At 43.5% G+C, this 22,060-nt stretch overlaps 1 protein-coding gene across 3 annotated transcripts in view; it reads left to right on the top strand.

Annotated features, from left to right (window-relative positions):
• The first annotated feature begins 2,646 nt into the window (after positions 1–2,646).
• adcy8 (adenylate cyclase 8 (brain)) overlaps positions 2,647–22,060 on the top strand; it is a 137,516-nt gene continuing 118,102 nt past the window's right edge. The window contains exons 1-4 of one of the 3 annotated variants that reach the window (XM_038809231.1): positions 2,647–3,698; positions 6,222–6,371; positions 11,091–11,221; positions 11,822–11,933. In XM_038809231.1, coding sequence (XP_038665159.1) covers positions 3,132–3,698; positions 6,222–6,371; positions 11,091–11,221; positions 11,822–11,933 — 960 coding nt within the window. In that variant the 5' untranslated portion in view covers positions 2,647–3,131. Of the gene's footprint in view, positions 3,990–6,221; positions 6,372–11,090; positions 11,222–11,821; positions 11,934–22,060 lie in introns of all 3 variants that reach the window. The other 2 variants (XM_038809230.1, XM_038809229.1) reach the window with 2 other exon arrangements.

The raw sequence follows: 22,060 nt of genomic DNA, 5'->3' as shown, positions 1-22,060 counted from the left end.
CCTATTCGGGTACACTAAGGGAGAATTCAGAATTTCCAGTTCACCTAATAAGCACGTCTTTCGGTTGAGGCTGATACAGCTGAAGGTGGTGTATAGAGCACACCTCACAAGGGCGAAGATGAGCCAGCTCTTTGAGGGGGTAGAATATGTGTATGAACATTGCAGGGGAGGGGGGGAGGGCGCAAATCACGTTCATATGTTTTGGTCCTGTCCAAAGCTGGAGGATTACTGGGAGGAGGTTTTTGGGGTAACCTCTAAAATGGTGCACGGAAAACTGGACCCCGGCCCTCGGGAGGCCATATTCAGGGTGTTGGACCAGCTGCGGTTGGAAACGGGTGCGGAGACAGATGTTGTATCCTCGTCTCGTTGATCGCTCGAAGGCGGATCCTCTCCACCCTGTGCCCTGGTGTGGCAGGGGGACCTGCTGGAATTCTTGACTCTTGAGAAGGTTAAGATTGAATTGAGGGGAAGGATGGAGGGGTTCCACAATTCATGGGCATTATTCATTATGCACTTTCAAGAATTGAATAACATTGAATATTAGTTTGGGGGGGGGGTTGGGAGGAGGACTGTATGTGTTAATGGTGACTATGGGTGATTCCTGATTCCTTTTTGTTATTTGTTTATGTTACCATGTGGGCAGTTGTTTGGGGTTTGGTGGGAGGATGGGATTGTTATTGTTGCTGTGGGGATTGACATTATATTCGTTACTGCTTATTGTTTATTGTTGGCGGGTGAAAATTTGTGAGAAAATGTGAAAAAGGAGAATAAAAATATATTTTTTTTAAAGCACGTCTTTCGGGACTTGTGGGAGTAAACCCACAAACCAGAGGAAATCCACGCAGACACGGAGAGAATGTGCAGACTCCGCACAGACAGTGACCCAAGCCGGAATGGAACCTGGAACCCTGGAGCTGTGAAGCAACAGTGCTAACCACTGTGCTACCCTGCCCCCCGACAGGGCAATTAATATAAAAGTGCAAACTGCAATCCACCAGAGTTAATCTGGGCCAGTTTTGGAAGTTAAAGTGCAAAGAGATGGAGGGTCAGAAGACAGCCATCAATTAGACCTTTCCATTCATCATCATTCTCGGAGCTGGGCTTCTTCTTCTGATCAAGTACTTGCAGGAATTTGCGAAGATATTATTGGACTTTGCTGCTGAGGCCGTTAGAGAACCAGTGACCCCAGAACAGGCGCTGAGCCATTTACTGGATCAGATAGCGGACTTTACAGAACGTTTATGGCTACCCATTCCTTGATAGGTTAGTTCATGCATGTAATTTATACAGGCTGTAAAGCATAAACCCGCGCAGTCGTCATACTTTATGGAGATAATACTAAAAGATAACGACGCCTCGTGTGCCATGATGAGAATGAGGCAGTAACCTGGTTAAATGGTGCCCACTGCTCGAGGTGGCCAGTATTTTATTCCAAATAGAGAAACAAGCGAGCCTGAAAAACTGCGATTAGTAAAGTGGTGACGAGCTGCTTCGTGAAAGCTGAGGATTGGAGAATCTTAATGACTTACACAGTGGGGAAGCGTGTGAATAAATTACAGATCCAGAATGCATAAGTACACAGGCTGACTTCATACCAATGCGCATACATATAGTCATTGCAAACAGCGATTGATACATATATATATTTACAATACATAAGTAATACACGCACTGTCCTCTTGCTCTACAATGTTCTGGAGGGTGCATTAATATTTCTGTATGGAAATGTACAAAAACCGTCTTTACATAAGTAGTGTATGCACACATTTGTAAAAGGAGTCAAAAGAGCACACACATAGAATTATTTTATAGTTGCAATAATGACATATTCTGTTCCTAAGTTAGTGGGTATTGTGCTTATCGATAAATACACCCTATATATATACACGGAAGCTAGTTAACCTAGCTAACCTGGTTAACCTAGTTAACGTGCAAGCCTCTTCATGTGTCCTCTTTTCTCAATGCCTTTCCGTGTCCATCCCTCTGCGTCGGATTTGAGCTTTAGTTCACACGCTTTTATTTTGCATTCCCATCCTGTCTCCCTTTTCACTCTTACATGTCTCAGTTCTGTTCCTTCTCTCACTTTTTCTCCATCACCCAGTCTCTCCGTCTGCCCCCCGAGTGTGCCAGGGAGTCTCTCTGTGGTTAGCTGGTGCCCCCTCTGCCTCACACACACAGTGCCCGCGACACTCTCGCCCTGTCTCTTCCTGCAGCCTCTTTCACTCTGATCTGTGTCCTCCAGTTTCACAATCAGAGCTGTGAATTGTTTGGCGATGACTTTCTCTGTCTCTGCCCTTCTCTATCCATTCTTCAACTTCCAGCCGTTTGATTTCTGTTATTCCCTGTGTCATTCCCGCTGTTTCTCTCTCTCGCTCTCTCTGGGGGGGGGGGGGGGCTTGTCTCTGTGTCCCTCTCTCACACTGTCTGCATCTGTCTCAACCTGCATCCGTCCCTCTTCCTGCATTCTGTCCCGGTCCAGATATATCTGTCTTCACAGGGACTCCCTGTACTTGTCTGCTTTGCTGTGTCTCTCCTGATTTTTCCCTCCCTCCCTCCTTTCCACCCCCTCCCCCCTTCCTGCATATTTGCTGAGAGCGGTTGACGTCAATACCCCCACCCTCAGTGTTTGATAGACTTGTTGGTGTTTGGATCCATTCCTCAGCCCGGCGCTCACCCTGGCGGCGGCACCCATGCCAGTGCTGGCACCGAGGGCAGCGGCGGGGCAGAGCGCTGCCCCATTGCCCGGGCTTCCCTCCATGGCTGCCCCGCACACAGCCCGGGCTCTGGGCACCCTGTCCACCTGCCGGCACGTCGGGCGCTGCTTCTGACCGCGATCCGCCTTCCAGCGGGAAGAGGGGGGTTGCGAGAGGAGCTCCTACCACCCCCGGAGCTACAGGCTGAGTGTCCTCTTCTTTCCTGTGCGGGATGAGAGCGCGGCGGCGTGCAGCATCTCTGGGCTTGCCTGCTGACCATTGAGTGTGTGTGTGTGCTCCTGGCACCATGAGCATTGCGAATGTACATTCTCAGCAGCGGCTAATCCGTCTGGCAAACTCTAGCTGGCAGCATCGGGGCAGCGGCGGGACGCTCCGGGTCATTGTGTAGAGAGTGGAGCCCAGGAACAGAACAGCACCATGGAGCTATCCGATGTGAGATGCTGCAGCCCCAGCGAGGAACTCTATACCATCAACCGCACGGCGGGCAGCAGACCCAGGAGGCTGCTCTGGCAGAATGCAGTCCGCCACATCACCGAGCAGAGGTTCATCCACGAGCAAAGCCAAGCCAACACCGCCTCGTCCTCCGAGGACTCCTGGAGCCCCAGCCGCAGGAAGGAGTCGGCGGGCAAGATGTCCCTGAGCGGCCACAACAACGGCAGCACCAAGGTTTTCCCCGAGCGCTCCGGCAACGAGCTGGGCTTCCTGCAGCTGCACAGCGCCCCCAGTAACTCCGACTTCTTCCTCAACTGGGGCTACACCTACCGGGGGGTCATCTTCCCAACTCTGAGAAACTCCTTCAAATCCCGGGACCTGGAGAGACTCTACCAGCGCTACTTCCTGGGCCAGAGGCGCAAGTCAGTGGTGGTGATGAACATCTTGGATGTGTTGACCAAACTGACCGTCCTGATCCTTCACCTCACCCTGGCCTCCACCCCCATGGACCCAGTCAAAGGCATCCTGCTGGGATTTTTCACTGGCATCGAGGTGATTATCTGTGCCTTAGCTGTGGTGAAGAAGGAGACAACTTCGCACAGCTACCTGCAGTACAGCGGCCTGGTGACCTGGGTAGTGATGACCACCCAGATTCTGGCCACTGGCCTCGGCTACGGACTGTTGGTAGACTCCATCGGCTATGTGCTTTTTACCCTCTTTGCCACATACAGCATGCTTCCTCTGCCCTTAACCTGGGCCATCGCGGCTGGCTTATTGACCTGTATACTTCACCTTGTCCTCCAGTTATTCGTCCCCCAAGCTGTAATCCCAACCGCGAAGCAGGTACTTATCATGTCTGCTTCAAATCTGAAATCAGAGCTTCCAAGGAATCCTGGAGTCACTCGGCAGGTGCGGAGAGTGAAAGCAGGTTCACCTTTCAGGTGGTGATATCTCTGCCCCCCTCTCTCCACACATTCTGCCAGATCTGCTGAGTATTTCCAGCACTTTCTGTTTGTAGAAACTCCTTTGCATCTTATACAAGCGGTGTGTACTCACGCAATACGACCCAGGGAGACTAAACGGGCAGCATGGTAGCAATGGGCAGCATGGTGGTTAGCATAAATGCTTCACAGCTCCAGGGTCCCAGGTTCGATTCCTGGCTGGGTCACTGTCTGTGTGGAGTCTGCACGTCCTCCCCATGTGTGCGTGGGTTTCCTCAGGGTGCTCCGGTTTCCTCCCACAGTCCAAAGATGTGCGGGTTAGGTGGATTGGCCACGCTAAATTGCCCGTAGTGTCCTAAAAAGTAAGGTTAAGGGGGGGGGGGGGGGGGGGGTTGTTGGGTTACGGGTATAGGGTGGGTTTGAGTAGGGTGATCATTGCTCGGCACAACATCGAGGGCTGGAGGGCCTGTTCTGTGCTGTACTGTTCTATTCTATTCTATTCTAAACAGGGCGATTTGCAATTTACACGTAGAATGAAAATGATCTATTTAGCTCCGGCCTAGCTCATCACTCTACCATTCGTCAGACATGATCCTTTTCTGTCTTTGTAATTGGGATATTTATCCAGCTGTATCTGTGTAATTGGGATATGACATGAAACTGCCCTCATTGTCTCATCTTTCTACTCACTGTCAAAACCGGCGCTCAGAGCTGACTGTCTGTTGAATGTTAATATATTGGTGTCCTGGAGATTGGATTTGTTGTCAGGATTCTGTGTAGTGTTCCATGCCACTCCAGCGCTGATAGGTTAAAGATGTACTTACAAATCTTACTAACTATCAGATAACCCGTCCACAACCAGCACACAGAAAGTGTTTTGTTATATGTAGAGGACATGTCACTTTTGGCACCGCCTGCCTCGCTCTGTACATGAGGATTGCGGGATGCTGGTGGGCTGGCAATCCATTCAGAGTTGCTCCGTCAGTAAATGGGATCTTCATGACTATTGCACGTTGTTGGGAAAATATACATTGAGGTCAAAAAACGGGGTAGCTTTTATGAGGATAAATAAGGATCCGTGGAAAGGCAATGGCAATCACTCTGCCCCCCCCCCCCCCCCTTTGCTCGTCATTGACTTGGGAGTTGTCGCTCAGTCAGTCTGTACATTGCAGCCTGTTGATCAGAAATGTCAGACCACACTCCCTCTAGCGATGGCAATATGACATTTCAAATCTTCCAGCACTTCAAACGGCCTAAAATAGATGTTTATCAGTTAGAGGAATAATGTTGAATGCAGCTTAGATAAAGAATTGTTAAGTAGACTCATCAGTGAGAGTTATATTGTAGTGTATGTAAAATACCTGTAAAAATGTATCTCCCATAACCCGTCCTAGATTCAGTTCAATCTTTTCTCTGTGTGTGGATACACTGTTGGAGATTAGATTTAATCCCTAACGCCCAAAACAATGGGGTTACATGTTCCTTCCTGCCTGAGTAAATTGTTCCCAATCCAAATTTCTCTCTCTGCTGATATTACTGGCGGTAACATTCTCCGAGATTAATATGGGGCTCTTTATAAACGGAGTGGGATAGAAACCACCTCGGCAGGTCTGAACACAATACGGTGGCTATCAATAGCACAAAACATCTGCAAATATTCACCTTGAAGCAATTTAACCCCATTAAATACTTAACGTTATTCACCCTGCATGAAAAAATGGAGATGGGCGATTCTACAGCTTTTTATTTCCAATGCTTGGATAATTGCAACATTTTAAAGTCAATCGGTGTTATACGATAAATTAGTGGAGGCATTCTCAATTAAATGTTAAGAAGACATTTGTCCCCATCAGGACCCGCTGTAGTTTTGAGGAAGGGTCTTAAACTCGAAATATTAACTTGTTCTTTCTCTTTACAGATGCTGATTGACTTGCTGTTTATCTGCGGCGTGTTTTGCTATATTTCAGTAAGAGTAATGAGAATCAATATTCACTCCACTACAAATGAAACAGAGCCATGGTATTGACCAGCTCTGTGCTTTGCTGTTATTTTGAGGAGACGAGACGGCGCCGATGGGAAGTTGAGGTTTTTTTTATGGAAGAATGAAGTGCCTTGGTTTTTTTTGCCGTTTCAGGTAATAGCCCAGTCAGTGTTGTTCATGTGTATGAACACGGCCGGGATATTTATCAGTTACCTGGCAGACCGAGCTCAGCGCCAGGCTTTCCTGGAAACAAGGCGATGTATAGAAGCCAGACTTCGGCTAGAAACAGAGAATCAAAGACAGGTAAGAGCGGGACCTGGGATATCGGCGCAACCTGGCTTCTTGCAGTGGTAACCACGAAGATTTAATGTCATGTCTGACAAATGTGTGTTAAAAGTTGGCGGTAGAAGCAAGTAATTAAGTAAATGCAATTAGCTGCAGGGCGACGGGTTACTTTGCAATTGATATGTTAAGCTTCACGATATCAATAACCAATGCTTTAATTTTAAATCGTGCTGGAGTTCTGTCTTTGCAGCAGAAGGGATTCCGAGTCCATTTGTCACATCGGTGCTGGATAATTTCAACAGATCACACACATGTGTGGATTTAGTGAAGGGTCAGCCCAGAGTGATCATAAAACTACCTCGAGTACTTGTGCACTCCGATTAACCTGCAGTCATTTCACAATTGTTATGAGTTAAAGCTCCCTCTCGAGGCACAAGACGCCATTAGAATATTATGACCAAGTCAAAGTTTAGTTTGGTGGCGCTCTTGTCAGCAGCAAATCAAATGAAAAAATGAAATGAAAATGAAAATCGCTTATTGTCACGTGTAGGCTTCAATGAAGTTACTGTGAAAAGCCCCTAGTCGCCACATTCCAGCGCCTGTTCGGGGAGGCTGGTACAGGAATCGTGCTGCTGGCCTGCTTGGTCTGCTTTAAAAGCCAGCGATTTAGCCGAGTGAGCTAAACCAGCCCAGATGGTGAATTAACGCTGTAGCCATCGGAAACTAAAACACACCAAATAGTTTGGGATGAGAGCCTACTGGACCTATTAGTTTCAGCAGGTGGATATTTGTTCTAAATTAGCTTTTAATCATATACTATCGGGATACACTTGACTAGATTTATTATTAGCTATTGTTCAGCCGGGAATCGATGGACCAAATGGACTCTCTCTGTACTGTAGATGTCATAGAGTCATAGATGTTTACAGCATGGAAACAGGCCCTTCGGCCCAGCTTGTCCATGTCGCCCAGTTTCTATCACTAAGCTAGTCCCATTTGCCCGCATTTAGCCCATATCTCTTTATACCCAGTCTGTAATGACCTTATTTATTTGAATGACTTAATAATTTTTCACCATTCAAGTGGGAAGGCTGTGTCTATTACAAATCATATATGTAATCATTATTACTTGACTTACATCTTCAGCTGATACCTACATGGTATTACTGAGATGGGGTTTCAAACATCAGCTGGGTTCAACCTTCTGTTTGGCTATTTGGAAATATTATCACAAAAAATAAATGTTATCACTGTAAAGATAAATGTTCTGAATTTGGCGTTGATCGGAATACATTCCCAAAAGTCCAGGTGCTGTCAAACAATGGCCTTATGCCACAAGTAGGGAAATCAGCTATTGTATGCCAGTACTAATAGTGTTTACATGGCTACTTCCTCAATGGTATATTGTTGTTTACAGTATTAGCTTAGCATTTCAAGCATTTGGAATGGATCCATTTAGTATTTAGCAAATGCAGCATGCCAATGTTATATAGTGCTTCCTGGTGGAAGTATTTTAACAAATCTTTCACAGTATAAAAAAATAATATCTGCTTTCAAAATGGTAATGGAGCATAATGGAATAATGGTTCTGTTGAAAAGTCTTGTGTCACAAACAGTTTACAGTTTGTTCCTTCTTTGGCGAAAGCTGTCTTTCAGAGCATAATTTTGTGCTTTTCAGAACCAAATGATTGATGTATTGAAGGAATACAACCTTTCACAATCTGTTAGTGGTGTCTTGATATGATACCCAACAGGGTTTCAATATAGTCTGTGTGTTTGCATTCTGTGTGCTGATGAAAGCAAGTGTTCATGAACATATCATTGTAATCTTACAGCTAATTGTATGTGCCCATATATTACATTCTACTTCCTTTGTACATGTTTGCGATCACTCCTACACTAGAATCATAGAATCCTTACAGTGTAGGGGAGGCCATTCGACCCATCGAGTCTGCACCGGCCCTTGGACAGAGCACCCTACGCCCACGCCTCCACCCTAACTCCATAACCCAGTTACTCCACGTAACCTTTTGGACACCAATGGGCAATTTAGCATGGCCAATTCACCTAACCTGCACATCTTTGGACTGTGGGAGGAAACGGAGCATCCGGAGGAAACCCACACAGACACAGGAAGAAAATGCAAACTCAACACAGGCCGGAACTGAACCTGGGTCTTTGGAGCTGTGAGGTGGCCACTGTACTAACCACTGTGCCGCCGTGCTGCCCCAGTGTGGTACAATTACAACACAGTATATCCCTGTTCAAGTAACGGTAACCAACCTGCTTTCAATCTTTTCAAACATTTTTTGGTTACTTCTATTTTATCCCTAACCTATAACATGGACTGCTTGCTCTCTGACTGAAAGGGTGAATACACAAACTGCTTTCGGGCTACTGAGGATTACAACTTTATCAAAGGTATGAGTCCGGGGCTCAAATATGAAGTGTGCTTTATTTCGTACAGAAACATGCGAGTATGGAGTTGTAATCGCAACATCTCCTAAAAGTCTATCATAGAGTATGACACATGCCACAAAAATTCAAGGAGGGGATTGTTTTGTTTTTGGAGATGAGATTCCAAGTTTATTTTTATTATATTTTAAACTACATTTTATTTAGATATTAGAAAGCAAGATTTTGATCACAAGTTTCATCTTGATTCAAAACCAGGTTCCAAATATAATAGTAAATGTTAGAACATCGGTGGTAGAAATACATATTGGGCTGTAGTGTAGATGGGTGATAGCGAATGCGGAGCCCATTTAGCATTTTGTAGAATTATCATTTGCATTAAAATCACTGGAAACACATCCAGCAGTGTGCAAACTAGCAATTGTCTGTTTTGCATAATTACTCAAGACAAAGTCTTCTGAAGCATGGTGTTCCCCACTCCAAATATTTTCTGATACAATTTTTATTCAAACTAATTTTTAAAATGTCTTCTATGAAGTGTTGGGAGGGTGAACATTCGAAAGCATTACTCAAAAGTTGATCATTTCAATTGCTAACTAATGAGGAAAATTGGTATATTCATTCTCATTCACTGATAACATGTGCAGGTAGAAGCCTCTTTAAAACTATAGGTCATATAAAAGGGTATTTGTTAACACGTTGTGACCGAGGAAATAAAATCACTGATAGCTCACGTATCCTCTCTAATCATGCTAGATGTAAATGTACTACACTATCAAGGTTAATGAGGCATTCTGCTCAATTTATTTTGTCTTACGTTAAAATCGCAGATATGTAAGGATAAGAATTCAATTTTTTATTAAAGGTGCACCTCAGCTTTGCTTCTTATTTCATCCATAATAGGCAAGAATTATTTAGCTGAAGGCAGTCAATACTGTTCTTCTTTGAAATGTAAATTCATGTGCATTTTGATGTATTAAGAATGTTATTAATGGGAAACGAAATTTCAGTGGCAACTCCATTCCTTTTGTTATATTTTTAATAACCTTTTCATTTTAGTTATGAATATTCCTCATCTATTTCTTATTTGTTCATGCTAAGTCTCCTGTGCTCAATTATTTAGACAGCCAAGATTTGCATTAAATCAATTTTTACTTTATCTTGAGAATGTTAAGTAAGTGACATCACTGAACAGTTACAACTTAACCCATATATATTATTTGCCTTTAGCAATAAAACTCAACAAAGGTCAATGATAGTGCTAATCTTGGATAAGAACTATGAAGCCTAAACTGCATCAATTACAAACAATTCTTCATGAGAACAAAACAGAATAGTGATCCAAACAGCCCAAATAGGACAAAACAGAGCATACTTATCTATGTGCAAGGTGACACCGATCTTTTTTCCAGTCCATCCGTTTCCAATCTGGAGTGAGGAATGAACTGGGGAAGTCTTCCCCTTATTTTCATTGACCACCAATACCATCCACCGCCCCCAACCCCTCTGTTCCTACCCCACCCCAAATCTCCAACCCTGTCTCCATGAGGCCAGGATACTCCAGTCCAATGTTCCAGTTTGATGACCCTTCAACAGAACTGGAAGAAGTTAGTGACAAGGTTCTTAAGCAAATAAATATGCCATACAGCTCTCTCTATTTTCATTTCCATTCAACTCAAAGTCAAGAAGTGATATCTGAAGGACTATTATGTCAATTTTGCCCATTTTCTCCAAAGTCGTAATTCCTCCACCCAGATCTTGAGTTTGTAATCTTGATCATATTGTCAGAAGAAAACACTGGAGTTTAATGGACAATCTGAAATTGCTGCCCATTATATTCTCCACCTGACATTCAATTGACTTCAATGGTGTAATGCATAATTAACATCGAATTTTATATCCCCCGTCACTCCTATTTTATACCATTATCCAAAATGTACATATGGAGTGGACGTTAAGAGGTTCCCCATAAAAAGGGAGAAAAAATAGCCTTTTGTCACTGGGCAACACATATGTTGGAATGCCAAAGGAGAGCAAGAGAAGTCAACATATTTTAAAGTGTGGGAAGATTTAAAAGGGGTTGACCATTATATTGATTATTTTTACAATGTGTATCGAGTAGAAGAAAAGCAGAACACAAACCATTGAATGGATGTTAAATAAATGGTAGTCTAATCTTTACAACCAGAATTGAGAGGCTGGAGAATGATAGTTGTGAATGTATTAACTACATTTATTCCAAATCTAAAGACTCCACTGTGAATATATTACCTATAATTGCTAATGATATCCATGTGTGCGTATTTGTTTTACATAATTAAGGAGAGGCTGGTACTTTCAGTTCTGCCACAATTTGTTGTATTGGAGATGATTAATGACATGTCAGCCGTGGAACATGAACATTTACAGCACCAGTTTCATAAAATCTACATACATCGCTATGAAAATGTGAGGTAAGAAACCTATTTGCTATTAATAGTTTTCTTCGATTTAAAAAAGATCTTACCCAAAGAGTTCAAATCTTCTATCCAGGATCGTAATCAACAGTTTTCCTTTTTATTTTTAAAATTATGCAGCATATTAGTTACACAGGAGTTAAAGTGAATTCAAAATGGTCAGACGCTTAAAATCTGTCTATGACATTAGTAAGCTTTGCATGACTTGTATGGTCTTTTCAGCGACAGGACTTGCTTAACCAGTCAGTGAAGTAGGCCTGTCGCCGTTGATGGCTGGCTGTGAGGAATGGAGATGGTTGGCCTTTGTCCTCAGCATTTTAATTATACAATCCATGATAAAGAGGGCAAACCCAATTGCCTGCTCCCCCAGCTGCATGTTTGCAGCAGTGGAGATACAAAGCTCCAGAAATAAGGAAGAAGCAAATTTTGAAATAGATGCAAATGTTGAAATGGATCTCCGGTAAAACTGAAAAGCTACCCGATAGTAACAAAATGGGAAGAAAATCATTTGAATTGACTGCACTAAGCACTGAAATATAGTTTCCTTATTTGCCACACAAGAGGATATTAATACAATATTTTCCATGTTTTATTTAGCATTCTCTTTGCCGACGTGAAAGGTTTCACCAACCTCTCCACAACCCTGTCTGCACAGGAACTGGTGAGGATGCTGAATGAACTGTTTGCGAGATTTGATCGACTTGCACATGTAAGTTCAATTACACATAAATGCAGTGGATGGACTTTATAACTGAATTTGATATGCAAAATCTGGTGCTATGCTGAGTCCCAAAAAGTATCTTGAGGGGTTAAGTCATTTTACTTTGTCAGATGCAATAAACTAAATTCTCATTATTATTTCAATAACTTTTATTTCTTTTTTTAAAATTTAGAATATCCAATTCATTTTTTCCAATTAAGGGGCAATTTAACGTGGACAATCCACCTAACCTGCACATCTTTGGGTTGTGGGGGTGAAACCCACGCAGACACGGAAGAATGTGCAAACTCCTCACAGACAGTGACCCAGGGCCGGGATTCGAACCTGGGTCCTCAGCGCCGTAGGCAGCAATGCTAACCACTGTGCCACCGTGCCGCCCAATAACTTTTATTTCTTCTATTTTTATTACTTTATGACTTCAATTTGTTACAAATTCCTCTCATTTGATGGATAATTTAAAAGGATAAATGCTGTGGAATTTCCATCAATTGTGCTGCTTTATAAATTCACTCAGCATGCTGACCTGCCTCCAATGTTTTATAAATTCACAATTCAAAATGATAATTAAATATAACAAGGATGTCACACCCACAATCTGCTTGGATTCATTGCACACATTTGATAGAAATAAAAATGTTCCATTTGCTAATACAATTATCAAAATAATGATGAGTGTTTATTCATCATGTCTGAAAATAAAGAATATGGGGGCAATTTTCATCGACCAGCTGTCTGTTCCTCATCTAAAAAACAAAAAGTGCTGCCAGTTGAAAATTATGAGCACTAGACTGTCCCATTGATATAGAAACATAGAAAAAATAGGAACAGGAAGAGGCTATTTGGCTCTTTAAGCACACTTCGCCATTCATTATGATCGTGGCTGATCATCCAACTCAATAGCCGAATCCCGCTTTTCCCAATATCCTTTGATCCCTGTTGCTCTAAGTGCTATATCTAACTGCTTCTTGAAACCATACAATGTTTTGGACTCAACTACTTCCGGTGGTATTGAATTCCTCAGGCTCACCACCCTCTGGGTGAAGAAATTTCTCCTCATCTCTGTCCTAAAGGGTCTACTTCGTATCCTCAGACTGTGACTTCTGGTTCTGGACTCACCCATCATCACGAACATCCTTCTTGCATCAACCCTGTCCAGTCCTGTTAGAGTTTTATAGGTTTCTATGAGATTTCCCCCCTCATTCTTCTGAACACCAGCGAATACAATCCTAACCGATTCAATCTCTCCTTGTACGCCATTCCAGCCATCAGTCTTGTAAACCTTTGGTGCATTCCCTCTATAGCAGGAACATTCTTCCTCAGATAAGGAGACCACAACTGCACACAATATTCCAGGTGTGGCTTCACCAAAGACTTGTATAATTGCAGCAAGACATCCCTGCTCCTGTACTCAAATCCTCTCGCTATGAAGGTCAGCATACCATTTGCCTTCTTTACCACCTGCTGTACCTGCTTGCTTACCTTCAATGACCGGTGCGCTGGGACACCCAGGTCTCGTTCCATGTTTCCCTCTCATATACAAGATTTGCCTCAGGCAATTTTCAGATGGGCCTTCACATGGACAAGTGGCCGACATTACCTGAAATGGATAGAAAGCTGCTTAAATATGTAAGTTAGCACCCCACTCTGACTGTAGGACCCTCATTACAATTTCAGGTACAAATGGTTGTAGTGTGAGCCTCACACATACATAACCACCACCCCCCAGCACCCAATCCTACCGGACCCGACCAGCCGGATGGCTCACTGGTAGGAGCTGTTTGATTCTTTTCTCTGCCCCAAATATGGTTACAATCTCCCATATTTGGGCAGGTGGCAAGGCCACTTCATGCCAGTATTGGCTCTACCCTCCATATTTAATATACACTATTTTTGTGCATATAAAAAGAAAAGTAATGAATGCCAGAAATCTGAAACAAATTCTGAAAGTACTCAATGTAGCCAACACATGAAAGGAGAAAACAGACAAACATTTTGAGCATGACTTCTGAGGTGAATGTGCTAATGTCTATTTCCAGCATCTTATATTTTTGACAAAGCTTTGACAGAGTCATCCAGAGTCAAAATGTTAGCTCCTTTCTCTCCACAAATGCTATCAGATCTGCTGAGATTGTCCAGGTAGCTTCTATTTCTGTTTCCGATTCCAGCATCCGCAGTAATTTGCTTTTATCTTATATTTTTGTTTCTTTTTAATGTACACTGATAATGGCTTTATAAATTCTTAAATTTTAGTATTTTGGGTATTATGCAAGAGTTAAATGAAATCAATAGAAATACTTTTGCAGGAGAAATAAATTATATATCTGACTTCCTCAAGTGTGTGTGTACTTCAGGATATTGATAGTTGACTATCCTAAGTGATGGCACTTTTGACTCTCAGTTCAGGCCTCACTACAAGACCTGAACACCTAATCTCGACCTGCACTTCAATGCACTACAGAGGGAATATCGTATTTTCAGAGATGGTCTTTCATAAAAGACATTGGGCGAGATTCCCCGTCAGCGTGCCCCCGGGATTGTCCGTCTCGCCAGCTGGCTACTGGAGTTTCCAATTGTGGGCAGCCCTGTTCCGCCGGGAAATCCCTGGGCTGTCAGCGCAACGGAGAACCTCGACAGACGCAAATCCAACCCATTGAATCCATCTGGCTGCTTGATTAGACATAAAGGCCGGAATCCTCCAGCCATTTGCTGGCGGCGGGATTCTGTAGTCCTGCTAACAGATCCCAGTCTGCGGGTTTCCTGGTGGCTTGGGGTGGCTTCAAAGGCAATTCCCATTGACAGCAGCGGGAACAAAGAATCCCGCCGCCAGCAAACGGCATGCTGCCTCGCCGCTGGGAGGTGGAGAGACCCGCCCTAATATGCCATGGCACTGTTCAAGAGAGATTTCCCCTGGTGGCCAAGTCAAAACGTATCTGCAAACAAACATCAGCAAAATAAGAGCATCCGTTATTTGTCTCATTACTGTTTGTGGGTGCTTGCTGTTTGCCAACATTTTTTTGCCAATTTAACAAAAGCAACTACGTTTCAAAGGCAATTAGTCGAGAATTGTTTTAGAACATCCTGGGGAAAAGAAAAGTGCAATAAAAATGCAACTGACCTCTGGAAACGTTTGAGCATCAATTTCTGAGGTGTTTATGAGTTCCATGCCAGTCTCTCACCTACCATCCTCCATACACCTGAGCTCATCCACAATTCAACTGCTCCAATCCTAACCCATGCCAAGTCCCATTCATCAATCACCCATGTGCATCCTGACCTACATTGGGACTCAGACCAAAAACATGAGAAATTTAAAATTCTAATCCTTATTGTCAAATTCCTTCATGATTTCATCCCACCCTATCTCTGTAACCTACTCCAGACCTGCAAAATACCAAAATCTGTTTGCTGCTCCCATTCTGACATTTTTTACATCCCCCATTTCCATGACACAATCATTGACAGTGGCACTGTCAGCTGCATGTATCTAAATATTTCCCCGTGCTCCAGCCCATACTTCGCTCCCAGCTCCTTCAATCATGCAAACCGTCCCCAATAAACAAATCTTTTAGCGTCCTAATTCCTTTCTCCTCCCATCTCCAAAAATTTCCATCCCACTTCCCTGGCTCAAATCTATGGTTCTGTCGAGTCGGCATTTCCCTTGACCCTGCCCCAACTCGAAGTGCTGGCGAAACTGTCTCCAAATTCTCAACAAAGCTATTACTACCGGACTCCCTGAGTATTTCCCCGAGGCTGTTGGGAGCGGCGCTGTTGATAGCGCCTTCAATCCCGACCCCCTACACAAACTCTCCTCCATTCTGACCCATTGGGAGTCAACCTCTCTGACCCAGCTCCGCACCTTCTCCACATTCGCCGCCCAGTAATAATACATCAGGTTCGGAAGATCGAAACCCCCTGCTTGCCTTCCTCTCTGTAGTAGCACCTTTCTAATTCTGGCCACCTTCCCTCCCTGTATACCAAATAATAAACTTGTTAACAATTTTGAAGTCCTGGGTTTAAATGTTGTGGGGTTCTGAAAGTAGCTGAGGGACAGAAAATGGAGAGTATTGGTGAATAGTTATTTTTCAGAAAGAAGAAAAATATGCTTTAGAACACTGCTTTTTATCCATATATATTTATATAAATGTCCTGGATTGGGTATGGAAGACATAAATTCAAATGTTACAGGTGCCATGAAACTCAGAAGTAGTTGTTTGGTAGTATAGAGCCACGATCTAACAGCCGCATCACATCTGACTCGGCATCCAATGCGGCAGGCAAATCTCGCGAGAGTCCTCATGCAAGATTTACCCGGCTTGCAGCGCTGCGCAAGATCTAATGGTATCCTGCGAGACATCATGATCTGGGTCCCGCCCATAATGGGGGGGGCTAAATTTGCATATTTAGGTGCGCAGTTAGGCACACTTAAATAGGCCTCTGCCAGAGCTAAGCAACAGAGTTCCTCAGCGCAGGAAAAGAAGATAAGTGGGGCCTTTCCCGCAGTTGGGACTCTTATTTTTCTCTTTCATTAAGAATCGATAGTCTGGTTGGTGTGTGGTGTCAAACACACAACTTTATTGTTAGTTACTCACTGGTATACATTTGAATAAGAACTGAATAAAAACTGAGAAATTAAATATTAAACAATATATTTAAAAAATAAAGCATGTGGCAAAAATCTAAGCACAAAAGAAATCACTAAACACAAACAAACAGATGATTTAAGAATTCAGGAACAAAAACCTCGACCATGAGGCCTATCTTTAAGGGAATTCGTATCTCTGGTTTAACCCTTCATTTTACATTCATTGGATTCTAATTCTCAGCTGAGACCTCCTGGTTTGTTCCAATGAATGTCTGTTACTCAGAGGATAACTTGTTAATCAAACACTGGACATTACTTAAGATTGACCGGTGCCTATCAAAACTAGCTTAGCATCTGCGTGCACAGTCTTAGGGCAAATACTGGATATGTTTTCATAGCTTGGCGGAGACCTAACTAGAATTGATTAGTTGATGGGCAGCACGGTAGCATTGTGGATAGCACAATTGCTTCACAGCTCCAGGGTCCCAGGTTCGATTCCGGCTTGGGTCACTGTCCGTGCGGAGTCTGCACGTCCTCCCCGTGTGTGCGTGGGTTTCCTCCGGGTGCTCCGGTTTCCTCCCACAGCCCAAAGATGTGCAGGTTAGGTGGATTGGCCATGATAAATTGCCCTTAATGTCCAAAATTGCCCTTAGTGTTGGGTGGTGTTACTGGGTTATGGGGATAGGGTGGAGATGTTGACCTTGGGTAGGGTGCTCTTTCCAAGAGCCGGTGCAGACTCGATGGGCCGAATGGCCTCCTTCTGCACTGTAAATTCTATGATAATCTATGATTATGCAGAGAACAATCCGTTCTCAGTCCTGAATACAATGAAATACAATGGTTAATTCATTATAGGAGAAAATGACTGAGTTCCACAGTCAAGACACTTTTAATATTTTACCCATTAGCTATATACATTCAACTAGCCCCTATATGAATAAAACTATGAATAAGACTAGACGCTATCATCTGACGAGGCCCGAAAAAGTAACAGAGTCCTGTTTGATAGCGGGATCGGTCCCAGCGCTGTATGTGCTGGGAAACACCCTGCTAAACCAGCCCACAACGGGACTTTTTTTTTCATTAAATCGCGCCCTAGAACTTGAGTGGTGCTGAAGGAAAGGACATTTTGGCACAGCTTTTTGAAACAGGCAATGTGTAGACTGTATCCAACCAGCCCACACTTGCTGAACTCAAAACACAGTGTCCAACATTAAATGTGTTTCCGAAATTGGATAACATTTGCGAAATAATTCTCAGCGCGCTAATAATTAAGATTAGTTAATTTAAGATTAGTTAATTTGGCGCATTTGTGTGTACTGTTTGCAGACAGGAACAACATGTACACAAATCACCCCTGTTTTAGCTGAATAAGTAACAGCAATTGCTGTTTCATTTCTCCAGGCAATGCCTTCACCAATCAGAGTCAAGCTGTCTGGTTTAAATTGGAAACAATTCTTGGCAGTTAAATGTTAGTCACCATCAACTGGTGCATTCTCCATGGCAACACCTCTACCAATCTGAGTCCACTTGGCAATCGATCAGCACTCTTCTCATACAGTTTAAATATAATATTTGCCCTTACATTGGTATTCTTGTGAATGTCCTGATGAGTGCAAGACAAAAAGCTTTGATAAAATGTATCTTTTTTCAGCAAAACTAAGAAATGTATTAAACTGAGGAGACATGTATCAAATTTTGGGAGGAGATAAACAGACTGTGAAAGGGACAGGCATATGGCACATGAAATTTAATGCAGAGAAGTGTGAAGTGATTCATTTTGGCAGGAAGAAAGGATTGGCAGCATGAGATAAATGATACAATTTTAAAGTTAATGCATGAACAGCGGAACCTGGGTTTATACATACACAAGTCTTTAAAGATGGCAGAACAAATTGCGAAGGTTGTTTAAAATGCATATGGGATCCCTGCCTTTATAAAAGAAGAACAGAGTGCAAAATAAGGGATGTTATTCCAAACCTTCATAAAACACTGGTTATGCCCAGCCAATTGGCATTACAGACAATACTTTGGGAACAATGGCAACGCCTTAGAGACCATTCAATGGAGAATGGGACCAGGAATGAGAGACTTCAGTTACACAGGGAAACGAGTTGTTTGTTCTTCTCAGAACAGAGACGGTAACAAGGAGATGTGATAAAGATGTTCAAAGAATTTTGACAGGCTAAATTAGGAAAGATTGTTTCAAATGGCAACCAACCCATCTACAAAGAAGAATATATTTTCTTTTATTCTTTCATGGGATGTGAACATCGCTAGCCGGTCAGCATTTATTGCCCATCCTTAATTATCCTTGAAAAGGTGGTAGTAGGACACTGCAGTCCATGTGGTCTAGGTAGACTCACATGACTGTTAAGGGAGTTCCAGAATTTTGACTCAGCAACAGGGGAAAATACGACGATATAGTTCCAAATCAGGATGATGTATGGTTTGGAAGGGAACTTGCAAATGGTGGTGGTCCCATGCATTTGCTTCCCCTATCCTTCTAGGTGGTAGAGGTATGGAAGGTGCTGTTGAAGGTTCCTTGGTGAGTAACTGCAGTGCATCTTCTAGACGCTACATACACACTGCTGCCACTGTGCATTGGTGGCAAAGGGAGTAAATGTTAAGGTGGTGGATGAGGTGCCAATCAAGCAACTGCTTTGACCCAGACAGTGTCCCCCCCCCCCCACCCTGATTCCCATTGACTGCAGTTTTGCTAGGGCTCCTTGATGCAACACTTGTTCAAACGCTGCTTGATATCAAGGGTAGCCACTCTCAGCACACCTCTTGAGTTCAGTTCTTATGCCCATGTTTGGACCTAAGCTGTAATGAGGGCAGGAGCTGGGTAGCCCTGGCACAACTCAAGCTGAGTGCCAGTGAACACGTTATTATGGAGTAAGTGTCTCTTGATAGCAGTGTCAATGGCACCTTCCATCACTTTCCTGATGATCAAGAGTAAATTAATGGGGTAGTAATTGGCCGGGTTGGATTTGTCCTGGTTTTTGTGGTCAGGCTAATTTTCCACATTGCCAGATGGGTGCCAGTGTTGTAGAACAGCTTGGTTGGGGGGCACAGCTTTTACCATCGTTTATTAGTCAAATATATTTTTCATATTGGTTCAGCACTGTTACTTATCAATTCCATAAATCGTCTAGAGACTTGAATCATTTCAAAGTTGTCTAAGTTTGAGAATTACACCGAGAACAGTGGTCAATATTAAGAATCACCATTCACAAATTCAGAGTGATGTTTTCATTATGTGCAGAAAAATGGCAATTGTATTTACTGTAGGTAAGTGTAAAGTGGTCCGATCTGGCAAAAAATGGGTTAGGAATAGATACTTAGTGGGAACACAGTGGATGGACCAGAGACAGAAGGACATTGCAGATTATTGGAACAGCTCACCAATATCTGCAAGCTAGTATTCCCATACTGCAAAGAAAATATATAACATGTTTGACTGTAAAACAAAGGATATCATATGTAAATTGAAGCAGGTCATTTTAAAATCTTGATCAAACTGCATCTGGAGTATTGGATGTTAATAGGATCCATGGCAGTTGGGGACTCCAAACCAAGACATAGAGCCTTGTTGACAGAGTTTATTGACTTTGTTCAGTTTCAACACTCCTCAACTAAGGTTCCAGCTATCCCTTATTTATGTATCATAGAATTTATAGTGCCATTCGGCCCGATGTGTCTGCACCAGCAGAGCACCCTACTTAAGCCCATGCCTCCACCCTATCCCCATAACCTAGTAACCCCACCTAACCTTTTGAAGGGGCATTTTAGCATGGCCAATCCACCTAACCTGCACATCTTTGGACTGTGGGACGAAACCGGAGCACCCGGAGGAAACCCACGCACACACGGGGAGAAAGTGCAAACTCCACACAGTCACCCGAGGACAGATTTGAACCCGGGACCCTGGAGCTGTGAGGCAGCAGTGCTAAATACTGTGCCACCTTGTTGCCCCTGGAAATATCCATCACCTTTCCACCTAACAATGCAATTGATAAGACATTGACATCTGGTAGAACATTTACCTGCCATGGGTTGTAAAACAGGTGATTTCTGATTGGCTATCCCCTGTATACCCAGCTCAATTTCTTTCACTGACTGTGATCGAAAGGGAAGTCAGTTCGATGGGCGGCTCCTTGGATGCCATCTGTTTGGATCATACCAAGATTGGAAGTCCAACAATTTGTATCCATTTTAAGGCCCCGATTTACAAAGTGATATGTTATTGGAAGAGGTTCAATAGAGGGTTACAAGATTAATACAGCACTTTGAATTTAAATTATTATCAGGGTACCTGTTGATCATGGCCCAATAATCTGGAAGGATCTGTTTAAATGGTCCTCCACAGAATCAGTCAGGGTCCTCTAATAATCTGAATTTATCATCAAAACAGCCAGGTGGATGACTTAAAAGCCAATGAATGTGGCTATAATGTAACAATTGCTTTGAAAATTGATGAAAGCTGTTAAATTTAAGTACTTATTTGCAATTAACACAGCTGAGCATGAAAAGGGCATATTAATTCATGTACTACAAAAGAAAATAGATGCTGGGGATTTGCAAACAACAACAACTTGCATTTATTTAGCACCTTTAATGTAGTGAAATGCTTCAAAGTGCTTCACAAAGAAAATTTGACAGCAGGCCACATAAGGAGATAACAGTAGAAATGACCAAAAGCCATTGGTCCACCAAGCAAGTCCAATCAAGGCATGGTGCATTTTCTGAAAACTATCCCCTCCTCCCATCATCCACTCCAATCCCAACACCTGCCACCACAATCATGTGATCAAACGGAAAGGCAAATAATAAACATGGTGCGGGCTTCTGCGATTGCCGAAATCGCGTTCGGTGATCAACCGGGAAATCCACTTTTACTCTGGAATCGGGGCGGCGCCTTTTTTGTGATGCTTCACACCCTCAAAAATGGCTTACTCCCTGAGTCCGCCGCACGCCGTATGGACGGCCTCAGGACATCACCCGAGGCCCTCCTCTGATGCTCCACCCCTGATAGACTGGGTCCTCGACGGCATGGGGCGCGTTTCCTCACAACTTTCAGTGCCTCGCGTGGCGGCTGCGGACTGTGTCCAGCGCTGCCACAATCAGTGGGGGGGGGGGAGAGCCGAGCCATCCCGCTGGCAGGGGGGCTTTGGCGAGGACTGGTGGGTGTTACAAGGGGGTAATGTTTGGCAGGCCGAGTCTGCGTGCGGCCGACGCCGTGTTGCATTGGCCATTTCAGACTCAACCATGTTGCTGTGGATCTGGAGTCACATATAGGTCAGGCCAGGTAATGATTGCAGATTCCCTTCCCTAGAGGACATTAGGTGGGTGTAACAACATTCCATGATGGATTCATACTCACCATTACTGAAACGAGCTTTCAATTCCAGATTGAATTTCAATTGCACCGGTCGGCATGGTGCGATTTGAACCCAAATCCCCAGCCTGGACTTCTATTGCCAATCCAGTGACATTACCACTGTGCCACCATGAAGAGCCTTCTTCACTC

This window comes from Scyliorhinus canicula, chromosome 10 (genome assembly GCF_902713615.1).
Source record: "Scyliorhinus canicula chromosome 10, sScyCan1.1, whole genome shotgun sequence".
In the NCBI taxonomy this organism is placed as follows: domain Eukaryota; kingdom Metazoa; phylum Chordata; class Chondrichthyes; order Carcharhiniformes; family Scyliorhinidae; genus Scyliorhinus; species Scyliorhinus canicula.
The sequence above is the reverse complement of the archived record's forward strand: the minus strand, read 5'-3'. Positions and strand labels throughout refer to the sequence as shown.